The sequence below is a fragment of the Taurulus bubalis genome (assembly GCF_910589615.1).
Source record: "Taurulus bubalis genome assembly, chromosome: 13".
Classification (NCBI taxonomy): domain Eukaryota; kingdom Metazoa; phylum Chordata; class Actinopteri; order Perciformes; family Cottidae; genus Taurulus; species Taurulus bubalis.
In genome coordinates this window covers 21,177,775-21,193,980 of record NC_136601.1, presented here as the reverse complement: position 1 = coordinate 21,193,980, position 16,206 = coordinate 21,177,775, and the positions used below count along the sequence as shown (strand labels likewise).

Sequence of the window (16,206 nt, the reverse complement as noted above, 5' to 3'; positions counted from 1 at the left end):
GGAAAGGATCTATCCGGAGAATTTTACTCGCATTTTGGACCGACTTCTGGACGGCTACGACAACCGGCTGCGACCGGGATTCGGCGGTACGTAGTTACTTCATATGGAAACTACTACATCTTCCAATTAACAGAAGGCAGATGCAACTTTATCTTTTATTTCATGATTTAGTGCCATAGAGCAGCTTAAAACGGTGTGTGATAAGTGCAATAATTGTACCAAATACACCAAATAATGTCAAAACATTCACTGATTATTTGTCACCTATGAAACGCGTGAATTTAGTTTTTAATTTGACTTTTCTTTTTAATGCCATAAGATGCTCAAACATACCATGAAGTGCAATAAGGTCACTACTGAGCACCAAATACATCCGTTAAGTCAATTTGATTATACAGCCTTAAAGGGACAGTTCACGCCAAAGTCAAAAATACACATTTCTATCAGTCTAGATTGTTTTGGTGTGAGTTGTAAAGTAATGAGACACTATTGGCACTTGGCTTGTTGTGTTCAAAGCAGCAAATAGTACATTTGAAAAACTTAACAGCAGTGTGTCAATTCAGAAATCATGACCCGGTTACTGAAGCTAATCCACAGACCTTATTGTGAGCAGCCGCTCACGAAGCAAGGCAACTCAAAATAAAGAGGAACAATGTGTGTCTTGGATTTTGGGGTGAACTGTCCCTTTAAATCACAAATCTGCATCAAATGCCTTAGACATATCAAGGCCCTCAAAGAAACAAAAAAAAAACACTTAGAAACCTAACAGGAGAAAACAGAAAGAAACGTCAGAATGTTTTATTATTTCTCTCTCCGTGTGGGAGACTTGCATCATACAGAACATGTCACAACACACATGATGCTCAGACGTGATCCTGTAAGCCTGCTAGTTTTGCCGTCAGAAGAGAGGCCTGTAAGCTCGCACGTTTAAGCGAATGTGGTTATATAACCAGCCTGTGCGTGTGTGTGTGTGTGTGTGTGTGTATTGCGAGACAAACGTTTAATGCATGGACGTGCAAGGGCTAAAATACGGATTTGGTTTTTCCGTACATCATTTCTCAGCACGTGTTAAGAACCAGCGTCATACTAACACAGAGTCTGTCAACAGACACGCATGCATGCGCTGTAGCTTATAGAACACAGTCTTGCAGAAAAAATGAAATAAATCAAACAGGATTATGCTTTTACATCTTTAAAGCTTTTTTCCCCCATTTCCATTATGCAAAGGGACTACAGCCCTGGATAAACTATTGCATGTCTTCTGGGTTTGATGGGTCTGATATGAACAGTGTTTAAGACTAGAGTCTCACTGAGGCTGGACTGTGACATCACAGAATTTAAGATTCAAGATATTTTTATTGTCATATGCACAGATAACAGACAGTTACTCTGTACAATGAAAAGCTTATTTTGCTAGGTCCTCCTTACACACATTACATTACATTTCATTTAGCTGATGCTTTTATTCAAAGTGACTTACAATAAGTGAAATTCAACCATGAGTACAAACTCAGAACAACAAGAATCAAGAAAGTACAATTTCTTCAATAAAGTGCTTCTACGGTCCTACCTTCCTTATGTGTTTTTATTTTTGAAAAATATGTGTTTTTAGTTACCATACAGAATTACAATAAACTTAAGGTAAAAAATAAGGCACAAAAATATGAGGAACTTAACTGTGACACCTGTCTGTTGGCTCAATAGGACCTGTGACTGAGGTCAAGACGGACATTTATGTGACCAGTTTTGGGCCCGTCTCGGATGTTGAAATGGTACGTATCCTGTTTGTTGTACTAATACTGTTAATGTTAAATTCACTCTACTTTGTTCCAAATCTGCAAAACCTTTCCTCCATCACACGCCGGGTGTTGCAATGTTTACCCACCAGACTGTTCAGATAATCGTGAAGCGATGTCCCTCAGATGTTTGTCTTGCGTTGCCGATGTCCCATAGGAGTACACGATGGACGTGTTCTTTCGGCAGACGTGGGTGGACCGGAGGCTGAGGTACGAGGGACCCATCGAAATCCTGCGGCTGAACAACCTGATGGTGACCAAAGTGTGGACGCCGGACACCTTCTTCAGGAACGGCAAGAAGTCTGTGGCTCACAACATGACGGCCCCCAACAAGCTCTTCCGCATCATGAAGAACGGCACCATCCTGTACACCATGAGGTACTGGAGGAGACGCCGTCGTCACATAAAGCCTGCTGGCTGACAAACAATATCCAAAGCCATAGCTTTAGCCTGAACTCCGTCAACTGGGTTTGTTCAAAACACTGTGTCTGTTTCTCACCACTTTAATGATTCCTCTCATAATTCGTTTTTTATATTTTTTGGTGTTTACGCCGATTAAAAAAAAGAAAGGCAGACTTTGTTTGATTTAAAGCGATGGAGCAGATTTGCCGTGAAGTCGAACCCACTGGCTCATGATGTGTAAACAGTGCAGAGCCGTGTGGAGGCAGTGCAGAGGCTGCCAAACTTTTTAAAATCTTCAATTCAATGCAACAGTCATGTAACTGCTCCTGCGGCTCCTTAGTGAGGTGGGTTTCGGTGCGTTAACCCTCTGACACAGCGCTGATGGGAGTTTATGTCACAAGAAGCAACCGCAGGGCTCTGCAGCCCATCGCTGCCATTTCTCTACTGCTGCTTAACATTTAGTGTGTGTGTGTGTGTGTGTGTGTGTGTGAGTGTGTGTGTGTGTGTGTGTCTATTTGTCCCTTTATTGAGCAACTCTTCTCTGGACTGCAACAGGTTGACCATCAGTGCCCAGTGTCCCATGAAGCTCGTGAACTTCCCCATGGATGGACATGCGTGCCCCCTCAAGTTTGGAAGCTGTAAGTCCTGCGTGTGTGCATGTGTGTGTGTGTGTGTGTGTGTGTGTGTGTGTGTGCTACTGCAGTGCCTCTGAAAAAGGAGGTAAAACACAGGTCTAACAGCGTAAAATGTAGCCGCTGCTTGACCTCTGACCTCTCCAGATTCTAATAAACGCAGCAGTCGTGCATGTTTTTTTCTCTCTCCTATGGGAGGAACGTGCAAAATATGTAATTCCCAGAGTGAACAGACAGCTAATCGTGTTGGTACTACTGTACGCCTGTCATCTAGGAATCCTTAACCCGCTTAGCGCTTTGTGTCTGAGTCCTTATCGTGGTGGCTGTAAACAAATAAACCCCCGTCGCTGAGGAGCCCCCCGGTGTCGTTTCAAAGGAGACCCACCGGATCGCTTTGCATCACTAAACAGGCGGCGTAATACACAGCAGGTAGTCTCTGAATACTTTGCCCTAGCAGGCTGTTTATCCATCTCAGTGAAAATGGAGCAACTTCAGTGAGAGGGAGCAAGGACCCAAAGAAACGAGGAGAAAAGGGAAATAACGAAAAGATGATCAAAGCAACAGACTGGAAACAGGGAGGCAGCTTGTCTGTTAACATCTGTTTAGCTTGTGCACAAACTAAAGTGTAAAAACAAGGTTTTCTAGATCAATTTTTCGAGGATTTATTCCTATTTACAACTAACATAAATAGCACCTTTAAAGTTAAGCTGTTTCAGCGTTTAGGCAGGTGTTGTACCCAAAGTTGGTCCCGGCTTGGTCTGATAAAAGCCCGACCACCTGACCGCCGTCTCCGTGATGGAAAGAGTGCTGTGACGCTGAGCACTGTGAGACACAAAGGATGCTAATACTAATACTGAATATTTCATTGTTCACTGGGAACAATGGAGGCCTGGCTCAGCACCAGTGTTTATAGTGGGCCCACTGGTCAGCAGAAAACGACTTATCTGAAATAAAAGGAGTTTCTCAGCTCCGTCTTATCGGAGAAGAGCCTCGATTTGAAGATTACATCTGCAGGAGAAAGGGAAGGGAAAAGACAACGAGTCTGCCTTTACACTCACAATTACCCAGAGTGGTGACATTGCAGAGGACAAATTCACATTTCTCAGTTATTGTCATCCCCCCGCCCCCCTCCTCCTCCTCCTCCTCCTCCTCCTCCTCCTCCTCTCACCATCCTGCTCTGCTGCTGCTAGCCTCCAGTCAGGAGGAAGCGACCATGGATCTGAGGCGGCCTTAAGCGAAGGAAAGGTCAGAATCCCTTCCTCTGCCTCAGGATAGCGCAGACCTATGCAGCTACTTTCCATAGCTGAAGTGTGTGTGTGTGTGTGTGTGTGTGTGTGTGCGGGCCCATTTTTTCTCTGTCTGCCCGGCACTTCATCCTTCCTCCGTCACTCTTTCGTTCTCTCTTTCGTTCTCTCTTTCCCTCGCTCCCTCGCTCCCTCTCGCCGGCTCCTTTTTCTGTTTCTCCATCTGGACTTGCGTGGCGTTCCACTCCATGACACACCGGAGTCATTTCGTTTTGGCAGCACAGTTGGCATCCTGCCGATGTGGAGTCCCAAAGGGAGTGGCAGGCAAAGACTACTGCCGTTTAGACCGGCCAAGCTGGCCAGGAATCATACCGCAAAACACTGGAAAAATAACAAAAACTAACTTGTTCGTATTTAAAATGTCCTGAAGTCAGACCCAGCGGCGCATGTATCTGTCAGCGTGACGCATTAGCGAGAGAATGAATGGCAGATGGGACCTCCGCAAACTTTGACTCCAACCACACTGCGCTAGTTTCAGTGGGTCTGAAAGAGCGTGGATGTCGTCAGATGTAAGACGGTGATCGTCCTCGTCGATCAACCTGTGATGCGATCTTGGTTTTTGTATTAAATTAATCACTCGAGAGTTTGAATAGAAGTGAACGGTCGTTTTTAGTGTCTTTCAGCTCCTGGTTGTGGTTTTATGGCAACTTGGGTTGATTCACTCTCACGGCTCTCATCAACGTCAATTATTACAGCAGCGTGCAGCTGGTTTTCAGTGAAGAAGCTCTGCACACAGTACGCTACCACAAGCAAAATAAACAGTCTCTCCCCAAGGAGACCGCTGTATTAATTTGTCACGTAGCTTTCTGTACATTAGCAACGCCACCTCCATAATTATTCTCAAACTCAAACCACGATCTTTTCCAAAACCTGTTGCCCAAACCTAACTAAGTTGTTTCCTGTGAAGAAGGAAGTTTACTTTGAAAAGACCATCATGTGTAACATGCGTAAATGTACACGTGTTGCTGGCTTTGGTAGGAAAACACATGACGTGTTAACGTTGGATACGTTGGCTAATGTTCCCCATAACAACAACGTTTATATGATGTACCGTAATACTGCCATGTTAAACCCTGATAGTTCATGGTCTATGCACTTTTACTGTACTAATAATGCTAAAGTGTGTATAGCCAGTTTTATTCTCCCTTTATATTGATGCATCATCTCTTTAGGGTACATGCACCAAACATTGCTAATTCGAAGAATCACAGAAGGATTTATTTGAAATTGAATTTGCTAAAGAATCAGTTGGGAGAGGAGTTGTGTAGAAACAGCTGTTCTCTCTCTCTCTCTCTCTCTCTCTCTCTCTCTCTCTCTCTCTCTCTCTCTCTCTCTCTCTCTCTCTCTCCTCTCCTCTCCCTTCACTTCCCTGTCGTTTCCCTTCCGTCTGTGCATCGCCTCAATGAGGAAAATAGAATCGGGACCGAAAGCGTGTCTGTTCACAACCAGGAAAAGCCAGCGGGATAAGAACCCACGTCTCTCTGTCTGTCGACCGGCGCTCACAAAGCTGCTGGAGAGGTTTCAGTCTCACGGCTCTCATGAGCACAAGTTATGAATGACTTCATGGGCCTGGGAAACAGATGGTAGGGAGGAGAGGAGGTTATGCATGAACTCATCAACGATGTGGGGGTCAAGAAGTCCTACAAATGTTTCTATATTGACAAAACAGGTATATATATATATATATATATATATATATATATATATATATATATATATATATATATATATACACACTTATAGCCAACATGATATCAGTTTTACCACACTGCCCTGCTCACATCTCCCAGTGAGTGACTCCCGTTGGGATGGGGGGGATTTGCTCTCTGCCCACAGATGCCTATCCTAAAACAGAGATCATCTACACGTGGACCAAAGGGCCGGAGCATTCAGTGGAGGTCCCTCCTGAGTCCTCCAGCCTCGTTCAGTACGATCTCATCGGACAGACGGTCTCCAGCGAAACGATTAAATCCATCACAGGTGAGACTCTGGCCATCTGGACTTATCAAGTGAGTTATGCACGCTTCCCAGCTAAATGGCTTTCTTTCTTCTTCAGATTCATTACAAAAGTGTGTAAAGTATATTTTATTGAAAGACGCTGTTTCAAACATAGAGGACAAACACTATGGCAGTACAACACACTCCACTGGACCAGTAGCAGCCTCTTTAAATCAAACCCCGTCAGCATCATGCGTTGGGGCATTTTCATATAAATAAATGCTGAAGGATTAAAAAAAAAGCATTCTAGCAGCAGAGAGATGGCTGCCATGTGTCCGTCTGGGTGGAAATGGACGGGGGGTCACGTCGAAAGAAAAAGCCATCGAGTAGAATAAAAGGCGACATCAGGCTAAGTGAAATCTGTCGGCTTCGAGAGTTGGACTTCTTTGTTAATCAAACTAATTCGCTTCTGTTGATCCTCTAGGTGAATATGTGGTGATGACGGTCTACTTTCACTTGAAACGTAAAATGGGCTACTTCATGATTCAGACGTATATCCCCTGCATAATGACAGTAATCCTCTCCCAAGTGTCCTTCTGGATAAATAAGGAGTCGGTCCCGGCACGCACAGTCTTCGGTGAGTAATAATAATATAATCATTTATATTAGACCTCACACATCCTCATCCTGCACAGCCCTTCTGCTCCCTGTTGGTTTTTCACTGGACGCCTTTTTTTTTCTTTTTACTCTACTCTGCAAGGTTGATGTTATATATATATATATAAAGCTGTTTTATTTATTATTTCTCAAGATGGCCTCATGCAATGCTAATTCACTGCTATTGGTTTGGTTTGGCTGGAATAAACAGCTGACAGCATTAGGAAGAAAATATTTTGATGCATCTTCTAAGCAAAGGCGCCTCAAGCAAAGATCAGAAATGCAGGTTTACAAAAACAGGTTTTGGCTCTCACAGAGTGAACATCTTCTCTGGATGTAATATAAATACCTTTCTAAATGGGTTGAAATGGTGCCCGGTGAGAGCATTTAAAGTATTGTTATAGGCATGATGCCCCAGAAGGACAATTTTAATTGTCTCCAGATTTTAAATGTTGCATAAAGAATACCCAATCAAGAGCAGTTAATTATAAAAAACATGTGCTACTGATATGAGGGTTACATTTATAGGGTTAAGGCCTCATACAAAATGAAATTACCAATTATATTTACCGCTAGGCTTTATTTTGCTTGGTTTCTATTTCTATTAAATAATAAGTATATCAAAATAGAAAGTAATTTAGCGAGTAATATGAAACGTTAGTTTCGCTGCTTAGCAATTAGCAATTAGCTCCAAACGGCTAGTCCCAGATGTACATTTAATCATACGTATAATAATCAGAAAATGTAATTCTATATTTTGCTCCAAACCAATGGAGGTTCCTCTACACATGTCTCATAACTAAACGTCTTTCCTTTGTCAAAAGACACAAGTTAGACCAACAAGTAAATGTTACTTAAAGTTAAAGTTACTTCAAAGTCCGCTGTAGAGGTGACAGCCTGCATGTAGGGAACACGCAGACGACGGGCCTCATTCACCAATAAATGCGTAGAAATCTTCTTACTTTGTGCAGAAAAATAATTGCACACTCAAAATTACTGTTGGATTTTATTTCATGTGTGCACCGGCCAATTTTAGCACCGTGCATTTGGTAAGTTAGAATTATCAATGACAGCCGCATACAAGTCTGCAATCAGCATACTGCGACGCCCCATTTCTCTTTTGACAATAGTGAGGTGGAAGGCAGGAAAGCCACACTTTATAATAAAAGTGTTAATTCTGTATTTTTGCACAGCAGAAAGAGATAAGGCTACACTAATAATAATATTGTTATTATAACATTCAATAACTCGAAAAACTTTGCAAAAGTCCAAATAAAAAAAGATGGATGTAATCTTTCTCTAAAATTCACAACATGTTTTTATTGAGCGAAATATTCTGCTTCAATCCATATTTGTTGGCTTTTAGCCTTTCAAAAACAACAATTTCACTGCGGTCGATAAACAGTTTGCTCTCTCACGTACAGACACACTCTGTATTAACATGGTGGTCCAGCAGCAATCTAGCAGCTCCACCAATTATATTTATAAAATCACAACATAAAATCACATTTTATTTTTTCTAGGCTGATTGCATCATACAATGTAACGTACATTATCTGGCATTTCATCACATTTGATCCATCCTTTCCACATCATAGGTAACATAGCTACCTATGATGTGGAAAGGATGGACGGGCATAGTTTGGCCCGTGACCCAGTTGCGCTCTCCATGGGTCCCTGTCCTAGAATAGACTGATTAGTGTGTGTGTGTGTGTGTGTGTGTGTGTGTGTGTGTGTGTGTGTGTGTGTGAGTGATAGAGAGACAGACAGAGCTGTTAAATCCAGACCAGTGTTGCTGTTGGTTAGTTATTAAGGGACGTCTCAGTCTGGGAGTTGGTCGACGACGTTCCTCCACTTATGTTGATTGGAAAGTCACTCAATGATAATGGCGCCATTTCAAAAGTAGTTCTGGTAGATCCTCTGCTTGGATCATCAAGAGGTCATTTTAAGTCAAGAGGACTTGGGGAGTGAGAGTGGAAGACCAACGTGAGTGTCGGTGGTGATTCAGGATTCCTGGAGCAGCTTTGTGACATGAAAGTGGTGTGTTGGAGAAATACAGTATATAGTCTTTTCCAGTCGCAACAGCAACACAAGTGTTGTTTTCACTTTGTCTGTGTGTGTGTGTGTGTGTGTGTGTGTGTGTGTGTGTGTGTGTGTGTGTGTGTGTCATCATGGCTTCCTGTGGTCCTGAAGAGGTTTTGAGTACTTTGGTGTTTATGTTTCTGCCTGTCGGAGTTTGACAATGCGATAACGTCGCAACTGTGCAAGACGCAGTCACAAAACCTTTCAGGGGTTTAGTTGAGATCAAGATGAAGGCCGGTGTGAAGATGGGTGTGGTCCGAACATAACAATACTTTATAAATCAGCCATAAGAAATGAATAAGTACAACGATTGAGCTTCTTGGTTTTGAAAACTCTCTGACTGTTTGAACTGTTTGGCCACTTGCATTCTGGGAAAGGACTGTGGAGGATCTGAAATCCACAACGCAACACATCGACACTACAAGTTCCAATGACTGGCTTACAACTGGTTTGTACTAATTAGTACAATTAGCTACAATTTGTAAATATTATGCCTTTTTGTAATCCCCGTTATAGGTATCATGTTATCATGGATGACAAAAATTACTCAAGCTAATTCATCAGACTTCACGTAGCTCCCTCTTGAGCCGAAACGGGCTCCATGCAACATTTCTCACATGTACAGTTTGTGCTGCCCAACACCTGTCGACTCTCATGACTAAAATTGGAGCACTTCCCCTTTAATTATAATAACGCGCCTGTTTTTGGCCGTCAGCGACATTTAGTCAAACTGTGACAGCACACTGAATCACTAATGGTGACCCAACAACAAACCCATAATGGTTCTGCTGCTGGTGACACACACACACACACACACACACACACACACACACACACACACACTGCAGTGTCACCTGGATCCATTCAGCGTGCATTTGACACAGTGTGTGTTTCTGTTGACAGTGCAGTTTGTGTTTTGAGTCTCAGTCTGCTGAGCAGAAGAAAACACAGTGTGACCCTCAGTAGAAACGTCTCTCGGTGCTCGGGGATCAATGGCGCTCTCCTGCAGTGACCAATGCATCTGACAGTCCAGCTGCACGGCCCCCGCCTCCTCGCCACAGCAGCACAACTGTTGTTGTATCAGTCGAGCCGCCGAGACAGCGGATTTTTGCCGCTGTCCGCTGTGTTTGTGTTTGTGTTTTGTGTTTGTGAGTGAGGATGGGATGGGAGGGGAAGGGGAGGGGAGAAAGGGTGGTCGGTGTTTGGATTTTCTCCTCTCGCTTCCCTGCAGCCAAACTGTGTATTGACTTCCTGCGACTCAACCACAGAGTCCTGCTGGCCTGGAAGAGGCCGCTTGTCAGGAAGGAGAGGAGGGAGGATGAAAGCTGGAGAGTCCTGGTTCAGATGGAGGGGTCAGTGTCAGGGTCAAAAAGCATTTTTAAGGAGCTCGTTCTAAGCAGGTGACAAGACTAATCTCCCAGTGGTGGGCCGTGCATTTTCTTCCTAGGTCTGCTGTCTGGCATCGTATACATAAATACGCGCATTACGGGACGCTGTTCGGCGCGCACCGACACTGTAATCTCCTGAAGTTATGAATTATTGTGTTTTCCGTCAGCTTAGAATGAGCCATTCAAATCTTTGTAGGGAGCGGGTCCTGTCCACGGAGTCTGCCATGTTGCACGGCCATGTTTCCGTCATGGAGAACAGACAAAAACAAACCTTGGCTCTAGTGAGCTTTTCACATTTCTATGCAGGTATTTCTTGTCCTGCATGCTTGAGAAGGGAGGGGCATTCAGTTGGTTGCAATCTGCAATCTCACCGCTGGATGCCACAACATCCTACATACAGGACCTTTGAGTACAGACGTGAAGCAGGGAGGTGGTTAGTGTAGCTTAGCATTAAGACTTGAAGCAAGGGCAAACAGCTAACCTGGCTCTCCTCTGGAGCCGCTTATTAACGTACAAACATGAGGTTCATGTCAATCTTTTTGTCCAACTCTTGGAAATAAATTGAGTATACCGTAAAAGTCGGGTTACAAGCCGCTTCTACCACCGCTGGGTGTCCCCGCTGTAGCAAGCTAGCGAAGCTCCCCGCTGCTGCTGCTACTGCCCGCGTCCCCTCTGCCCGAGTCGGGTGTCAAGCCCGGGCTGGTCCCGCTACCTTCGGTGGCTGTTGGGGAGCTAGCGGGGGCTAGCAGGAGCGCTAGCTGGCTACAGCGGGGAGCTAACGGGGACACTAACCGAAGGTAGTAGCGGCTTGTTACCCAACTTTCACGGTATGTATTTCCCCAAATCTACTACAACTGGGATTTGGCATCTGTTTTTCTATTTTCAAAGGACTCTAAAGTGCCAAAATATCCGCGGCCAGAGGGTGAAATCCTGTCTTTGTTGGTGAGATTCGACGAGATTCCAGATGTGCTGTTGTAGAGGAGATTTACTGTAAAACTCTTGGTGGAGCAATATCTTTTGATACACATCAAACTTGTAGTACAATCATTATTTGGAGGCGGATTTTATCTGCAGGCTGAAATAATCCCATTGCGTTAAACCTAACAATCATATCTACTTTATACGGTCATAATATGTCCGTGCTGTGTTCACAGCTGCCCCCTAGTTACCAGAAAATACATGCAGTAAATACTGTGGTTCTGTTTGTTTGTCTCCCATTTCAGAGAGCCAGATATATTTGGTTCATTATCCCCTGCATTTGTTTAATGAAATGTGCTGATGGAGAGCAACATAATGCACATGGGTTATTGAGCACTGTGCAAATGATCTTTATCACCATTTATTTGGCAACTACATGAAGGAAATGTCTTTCAGGGTGTTTCATTCTCATTTCCAATGTGATGGTGTTTCATGCAACGCATGCTGGGGAAAAAATACATAGGCAGATATATATTTCGTCTTTATCTTAAAATATAATATAATAATATTTTGACTTCCAACACAGATCCTGTGTCCAGTATCGCTCATATGTTTGACATTCTCCTGTTTCTGACCCCATTGAAGGCATCACCACTGTCCTGACCATGACGACACTCAGTATCAGCGCCCGCCACTCCCTTCCCAAGGTCTCCTACGCCACCGCCATGGACTGGTTCATCGCCGTCTGCTTTGCCTTCGTCTTCTCCGCCCTCATCGAGTTCGCCGCCGTGAACTACTTCACCAACGCGCAGATCGAGCGCGCCAAGAAGAAGCCGGCCAAATGTCCCCCGGTGCCCCAAACCACGCCTGTCAAGGTCAAGGACACGGGGGAAGGGCTGCAGGTGATTTCTTTCTGCTTCCCTCAAAAGTGGCTGTGGCGAATGGGCTGATAGCTCCTTACTTGGAGTAGCACTTACACAGCGTGCTCCATATTATGTGCTTACTGTGTCTGGGCTTCAGCCTAGACCAGGAGTGGGCCTGCCTGAGGACCGTCAGCTGTGCTCCTGCTCACAAGAGCAGAGAGGATTTGAGCTGCAGACGTAACCGGAGAAATCTGATCCCAGGATGTGAGTTTAGATCACCGGAAACTGTATCTGATCATTTTTAGCACCGCAAATCTGAACGTATACTTAAATCCCACACAAGATCTAATACATCGCCGGCGACACACGAAACCACTATTTAGTGGTCACTCTATTTTCTTCCTCCACCCACAAATGACGTTTGATTATGTGGAGAATTACAACAAGTTCTCTGGAGCTGCCAGTGTTCCTGGAAAAGGTCAAAACGTGGATTCTATCGAACACATGATTGCACACATGATTGTTCTGCCAAATTACTGTTTTTGTCAAAGTAGTCCTGTGGCTTTGAAGAGAGCATAGATAACAGCTTCTGTTCCCCAACGAGAAAGGGCTGACTGATGCAAGGTCATGTGGTGAATATATTTAAAATATAGCGTACACTTAAAAGGATATTGTGTTTTTTTTTGGTGGGGGCCTTTCCTTCAGGTGTCCAAAATACGTTTAGCTTCTGCCCCCGTCCACAGCAGTACATTGCTGTATGTGCAGACCGCCATCTGCTGTAGAAAATACAATGATTATGGATAGGTAGCTCATTCAACCCCTCTTACAAAAAATCCAAACTGTCCCTTTAAAATACTCCCCGCAAACCCCAAAATCCAACTGGACAAATTTAGCTTTTATTCATCCTTAAATGTAATGTTTCTCAACGACGGTCTTTGCTTTGGAACCCTCGTTTTAAACTTCCACATGAATACATAATTGCCATAATCTCCCATTTCTGCACCACTAGTTGAGACAAATCACATTGACGCCGTGGCCGCTGACATATGGATCGGATCAGAATTCATGAATATGCCATGGCGCTATTTCCGAGCTCCCAGTCAGATATGACGAACGTGTTACAAATCGCTGTTCGAGTAACGTATATATTTATTGTGCTGCACAAACCCTGTTCTGTCACATGGGAAAAGAAAAGGAGAAGTGCACATCCCTTAGACTTCATGTTCTTCCCAAAGAGCGACCTTTGCATATGTAGGCCTACTGTTAACCCGTCACCGGAGCTGACATAACCCGGCAATGCATATGCCAGTTTTACACTCACTACTTTAAGTTTCCCCCTCCAGTTCCAATCCCAGTGTGGCGTAATCACGCCTGAATGCGGTCTGGTGACAACAGCACTTCAGTGGATTAGTCGGTTGCCACGTCAACACTGCCCGGGTGCATCTGTATAGGTTTCAGAAAAGGCTCCGGGGGAAAGAATTAATACTCTTTTCATCGAGAGCAGGTCCTGTTGGCACTAACCAAAGCGCTTGGCGTGATAAGGCCCTGGATTGACGGTTCCAAGCCCTTAGCACTTGACCTCCACTGTGACAAAAAGGCAAAACACACACACACACACACACACACACACACACACACACACACACACACACACACACACACACACAATACCACCCTTTCAGTTTCAAAGGCAGGGGGGGTTGGATAATTCCTGCAAACGCCTCAGAACCAGCATCACACTCTCCCTGCTTGAAAACATCAACTCTCAAAGGATAAGCTCCTTTGACGCTACGCGGCATTACCGCCCCGATGAAGTGCTACCTACTTTCTGTCTTAAGCTCGGGTGAAATGAGTGAAATCCTCGGTAAGTGACATCTGTGTATCGTCTGCTTCCAGATGAAGGCCATCTGGGTCACGGGGGCCGTAATCAGATCAATATGACGAGGCCTACGTCGCCCGCTACGCTTTTTCAGAGAAACAGGAAAAAAAAGCAAGGGAGCTTTTACAGTATACCTCAACTGCCAAACGCCTTAAAACAGGCCCGGCCAACCCGCGGCTCCCGAGCCGCATGCGGCTCTTTGCCTGGTTTCATGCGGCTCTTGCGTTCATATCGAAGTTTGTGTTTTTTTTGTAATCTTTTTATTGATTTTGCAAATACTTTAGACCACTGGTGTCAAACTCAAGGCGCGACGGCTTGAAAGCCATGAAATCGCGGACCCGTTTTCAGTCATTTGCGAACCTGTTTTCAGTCTTTCGCGGACCCGTTTTCAGTCTTTCGCGGACCCGTTTTCAGTCATTTGCGAACCCGTTTTCAGTCATTTGCGGACCCGTTTTCAGTCCGTCAGGACGGTCATTTTACATGGGCAAAAAAAAAAAAAAAAAAAAATCCTGGGCTTTTATTTTGAAGGGATTTTTTAATGCGGCAGAGTGCAATTTATTAAATTTCAGTCATATTGATGTAATGTGTTGTAACTCTGTTACGTTGTTCATTCTGGTCACATGACATCTATTCTTCTGTCCATCCGGGGAGAGGGATCCTCCTCTGTTGCTCTCCTGAAGGGTTCTTCCTGTTTTCCCTGTGAAATGGTTTTTACTATCTTTATTTGGGGAGTTTTTCCTGATCTGATGTGAGGTCCCGGGACATGATGTTATTTGTACAGATTGCACATTTGAATTTGTGATTTTGGGCTATATAAAATAAACTGTATTGAATTGAATATTCACACACTCCTCAATGCTGCGTTCACAACACACTTTACTTGCGTGAGTTTACACATCGGACTATTTGTGATAGTTCGCTTCATTCCCAACCTTTTTTTTATGTTATGTTCAAAAAGGCTGAAGTTATAACATTATTATGTGTGTTGTATTACCTTTTCTCCTTAAGAAGCACTTTTGGGTTTTTAATTGAATGTGAAAGGGAATATTTCTGTGTTTGGCATACTGTGACACTATCTCAGGTTCAAACGGTGCCATATTTTCATTAAATCAAATTGAGAAGTTGAAAATGTTCCTCGCTTTGGTCGCGGCTTGTCCTTCCAGGGTGATGGTGGGTCCTGCAGCCAGATCAGTTGAACCACTGCCCCAGACCACATGCATGTTCTTATTAGACTTATGTCCTTCTCAACTGTGACAAAAAAGCTTTGAACAAAGTTAATATAATAACGTGTGCGGCGGGGAGGGGGTGGGGGGGGGGGGGGGGAGTAAACACAGTAAAAAATGTGGCTTTTAGTCTCTGACCGGTTGGCCACCCCTGCCTTAAAATCTGCAGCAGACAGGAGGAATGTGATTATTCACACGATTAATCCTCAAACTGTTTTCTCTCAAATGTTTCTCCACATTTCAACAAAACAACAAACCAGAACTGTTAAACGTTTCAGTCGTATATTTTAATATATTTCTCTGTCTCAGCAGAATCCCGACAGCAACGGCAACCTGAGAAAACGGATGAATTATATCTCCCACCAAGAGGCCAGCAGTCACCGGAGAGCCATGTCCACCACCAACATTTCGGGGGTCGGCCGAGCGAGAGCGCTGCGACCTGTGGCCGGCGGGGTCAACGGCGGCTCCTCCACCCTCTCGCACTCCAGCCCCCAATCCGAGAGCCTGCTCAGCGTGGCCTCCTCCTCGGCCCAGCTGGTGAAGAGCGCGCCGCAGCCGGCGGCGTCCACGCCGGACGTGATGGCGGCGACGCCGTGCAAGCAGAACGCCAGCTCCTCGTCCCTGCAGCATCTGCTGGGACCCAAGCTGGAGCGCATCCAGATGATGGGGAACAGGCTGGAGCCGAAGCAGACGCCGTGCTCCCAGCCCACCACCGCCGGCATGGGAGGGACCAGCAAAATTGACAAGTACGCTCGGATCCTGTTCCCAGTGTCCTTTGGGGCGTTTAACATGGTCTACTGGGTGGTTTATCTATCAAGGGACACAATGGTGGCTAAAGGTGGTTAGGCTCGGCTTCGGCAACAAGAGCGAAGACTCTTTTCCTTCAACAAATGGGAAGCAAACAAGGATTAAAGGAGTTTGTAAACAATATGAGGAAAGCTATTGTTCTTGCCAAACAGATGAACAAAATGTGCTCGCCAAGCACTTCCACATCCCGGAGAACACATTTATTTTCTTCTTCCTAAGGTCCTCGAAACAGCAAGCATGGGAGCAAATCAACCAAATTAGAAACATTTGACTCGACAAAAGGAACAACACCTGCACACTGGAAGATGCCACTGTCC

The 16,206-nt window shown here is 44.7% G+C and overlaps 1 protein-coding gene across 1 annotated transcript in view; it reads left to right on the top strand.

Moving 5' to 3' along the window:
• The window catches only part of gabra4 (gamma-aminobutyric acid type A receptor subunit alpha4), a gene marked incomplete at both ends in the record, with an annotated part of 16,223 nt that extends 295 nt beyond the window's left edge, over nt 1-15,928 (top strand). Inside the window, 8 exons of the mRNA XM_079229034.1 lie at nt 1-86; nt 1,705-1,772; nt 1,954-2,174; nt 2,754-2,836; nt 5,971-6,114; nt 6,557-6,709; nt 11,763-12,019; nt 15,392-15,928. The exon at nt 1-86 is cut by the window's left edge and continues 33 nt beyond it. Of these exons, the coding sequence (XP_079085160.1) occupies nt 1-86; nt 1,705-1,772; nt 1,954-2,174; nt 2,754-2,836; nt 5,971-6,114; nt 6,557-6,709; nt 11,763-12,019; nt 15,392-15,928 (1,549 nt within the window). The remainder of the gene's footprint in view (nt 87-1,704; nt 1,773-1,953; nt 2,175-2,753; nt 2,837-5,970; nt 6,115-6,556; nt 6,710-11,762; nt 12,020-15,391) is intronic.
• Between the last annotated feature and the right edge of the window lie 278 nt (nt 15,929-16,206).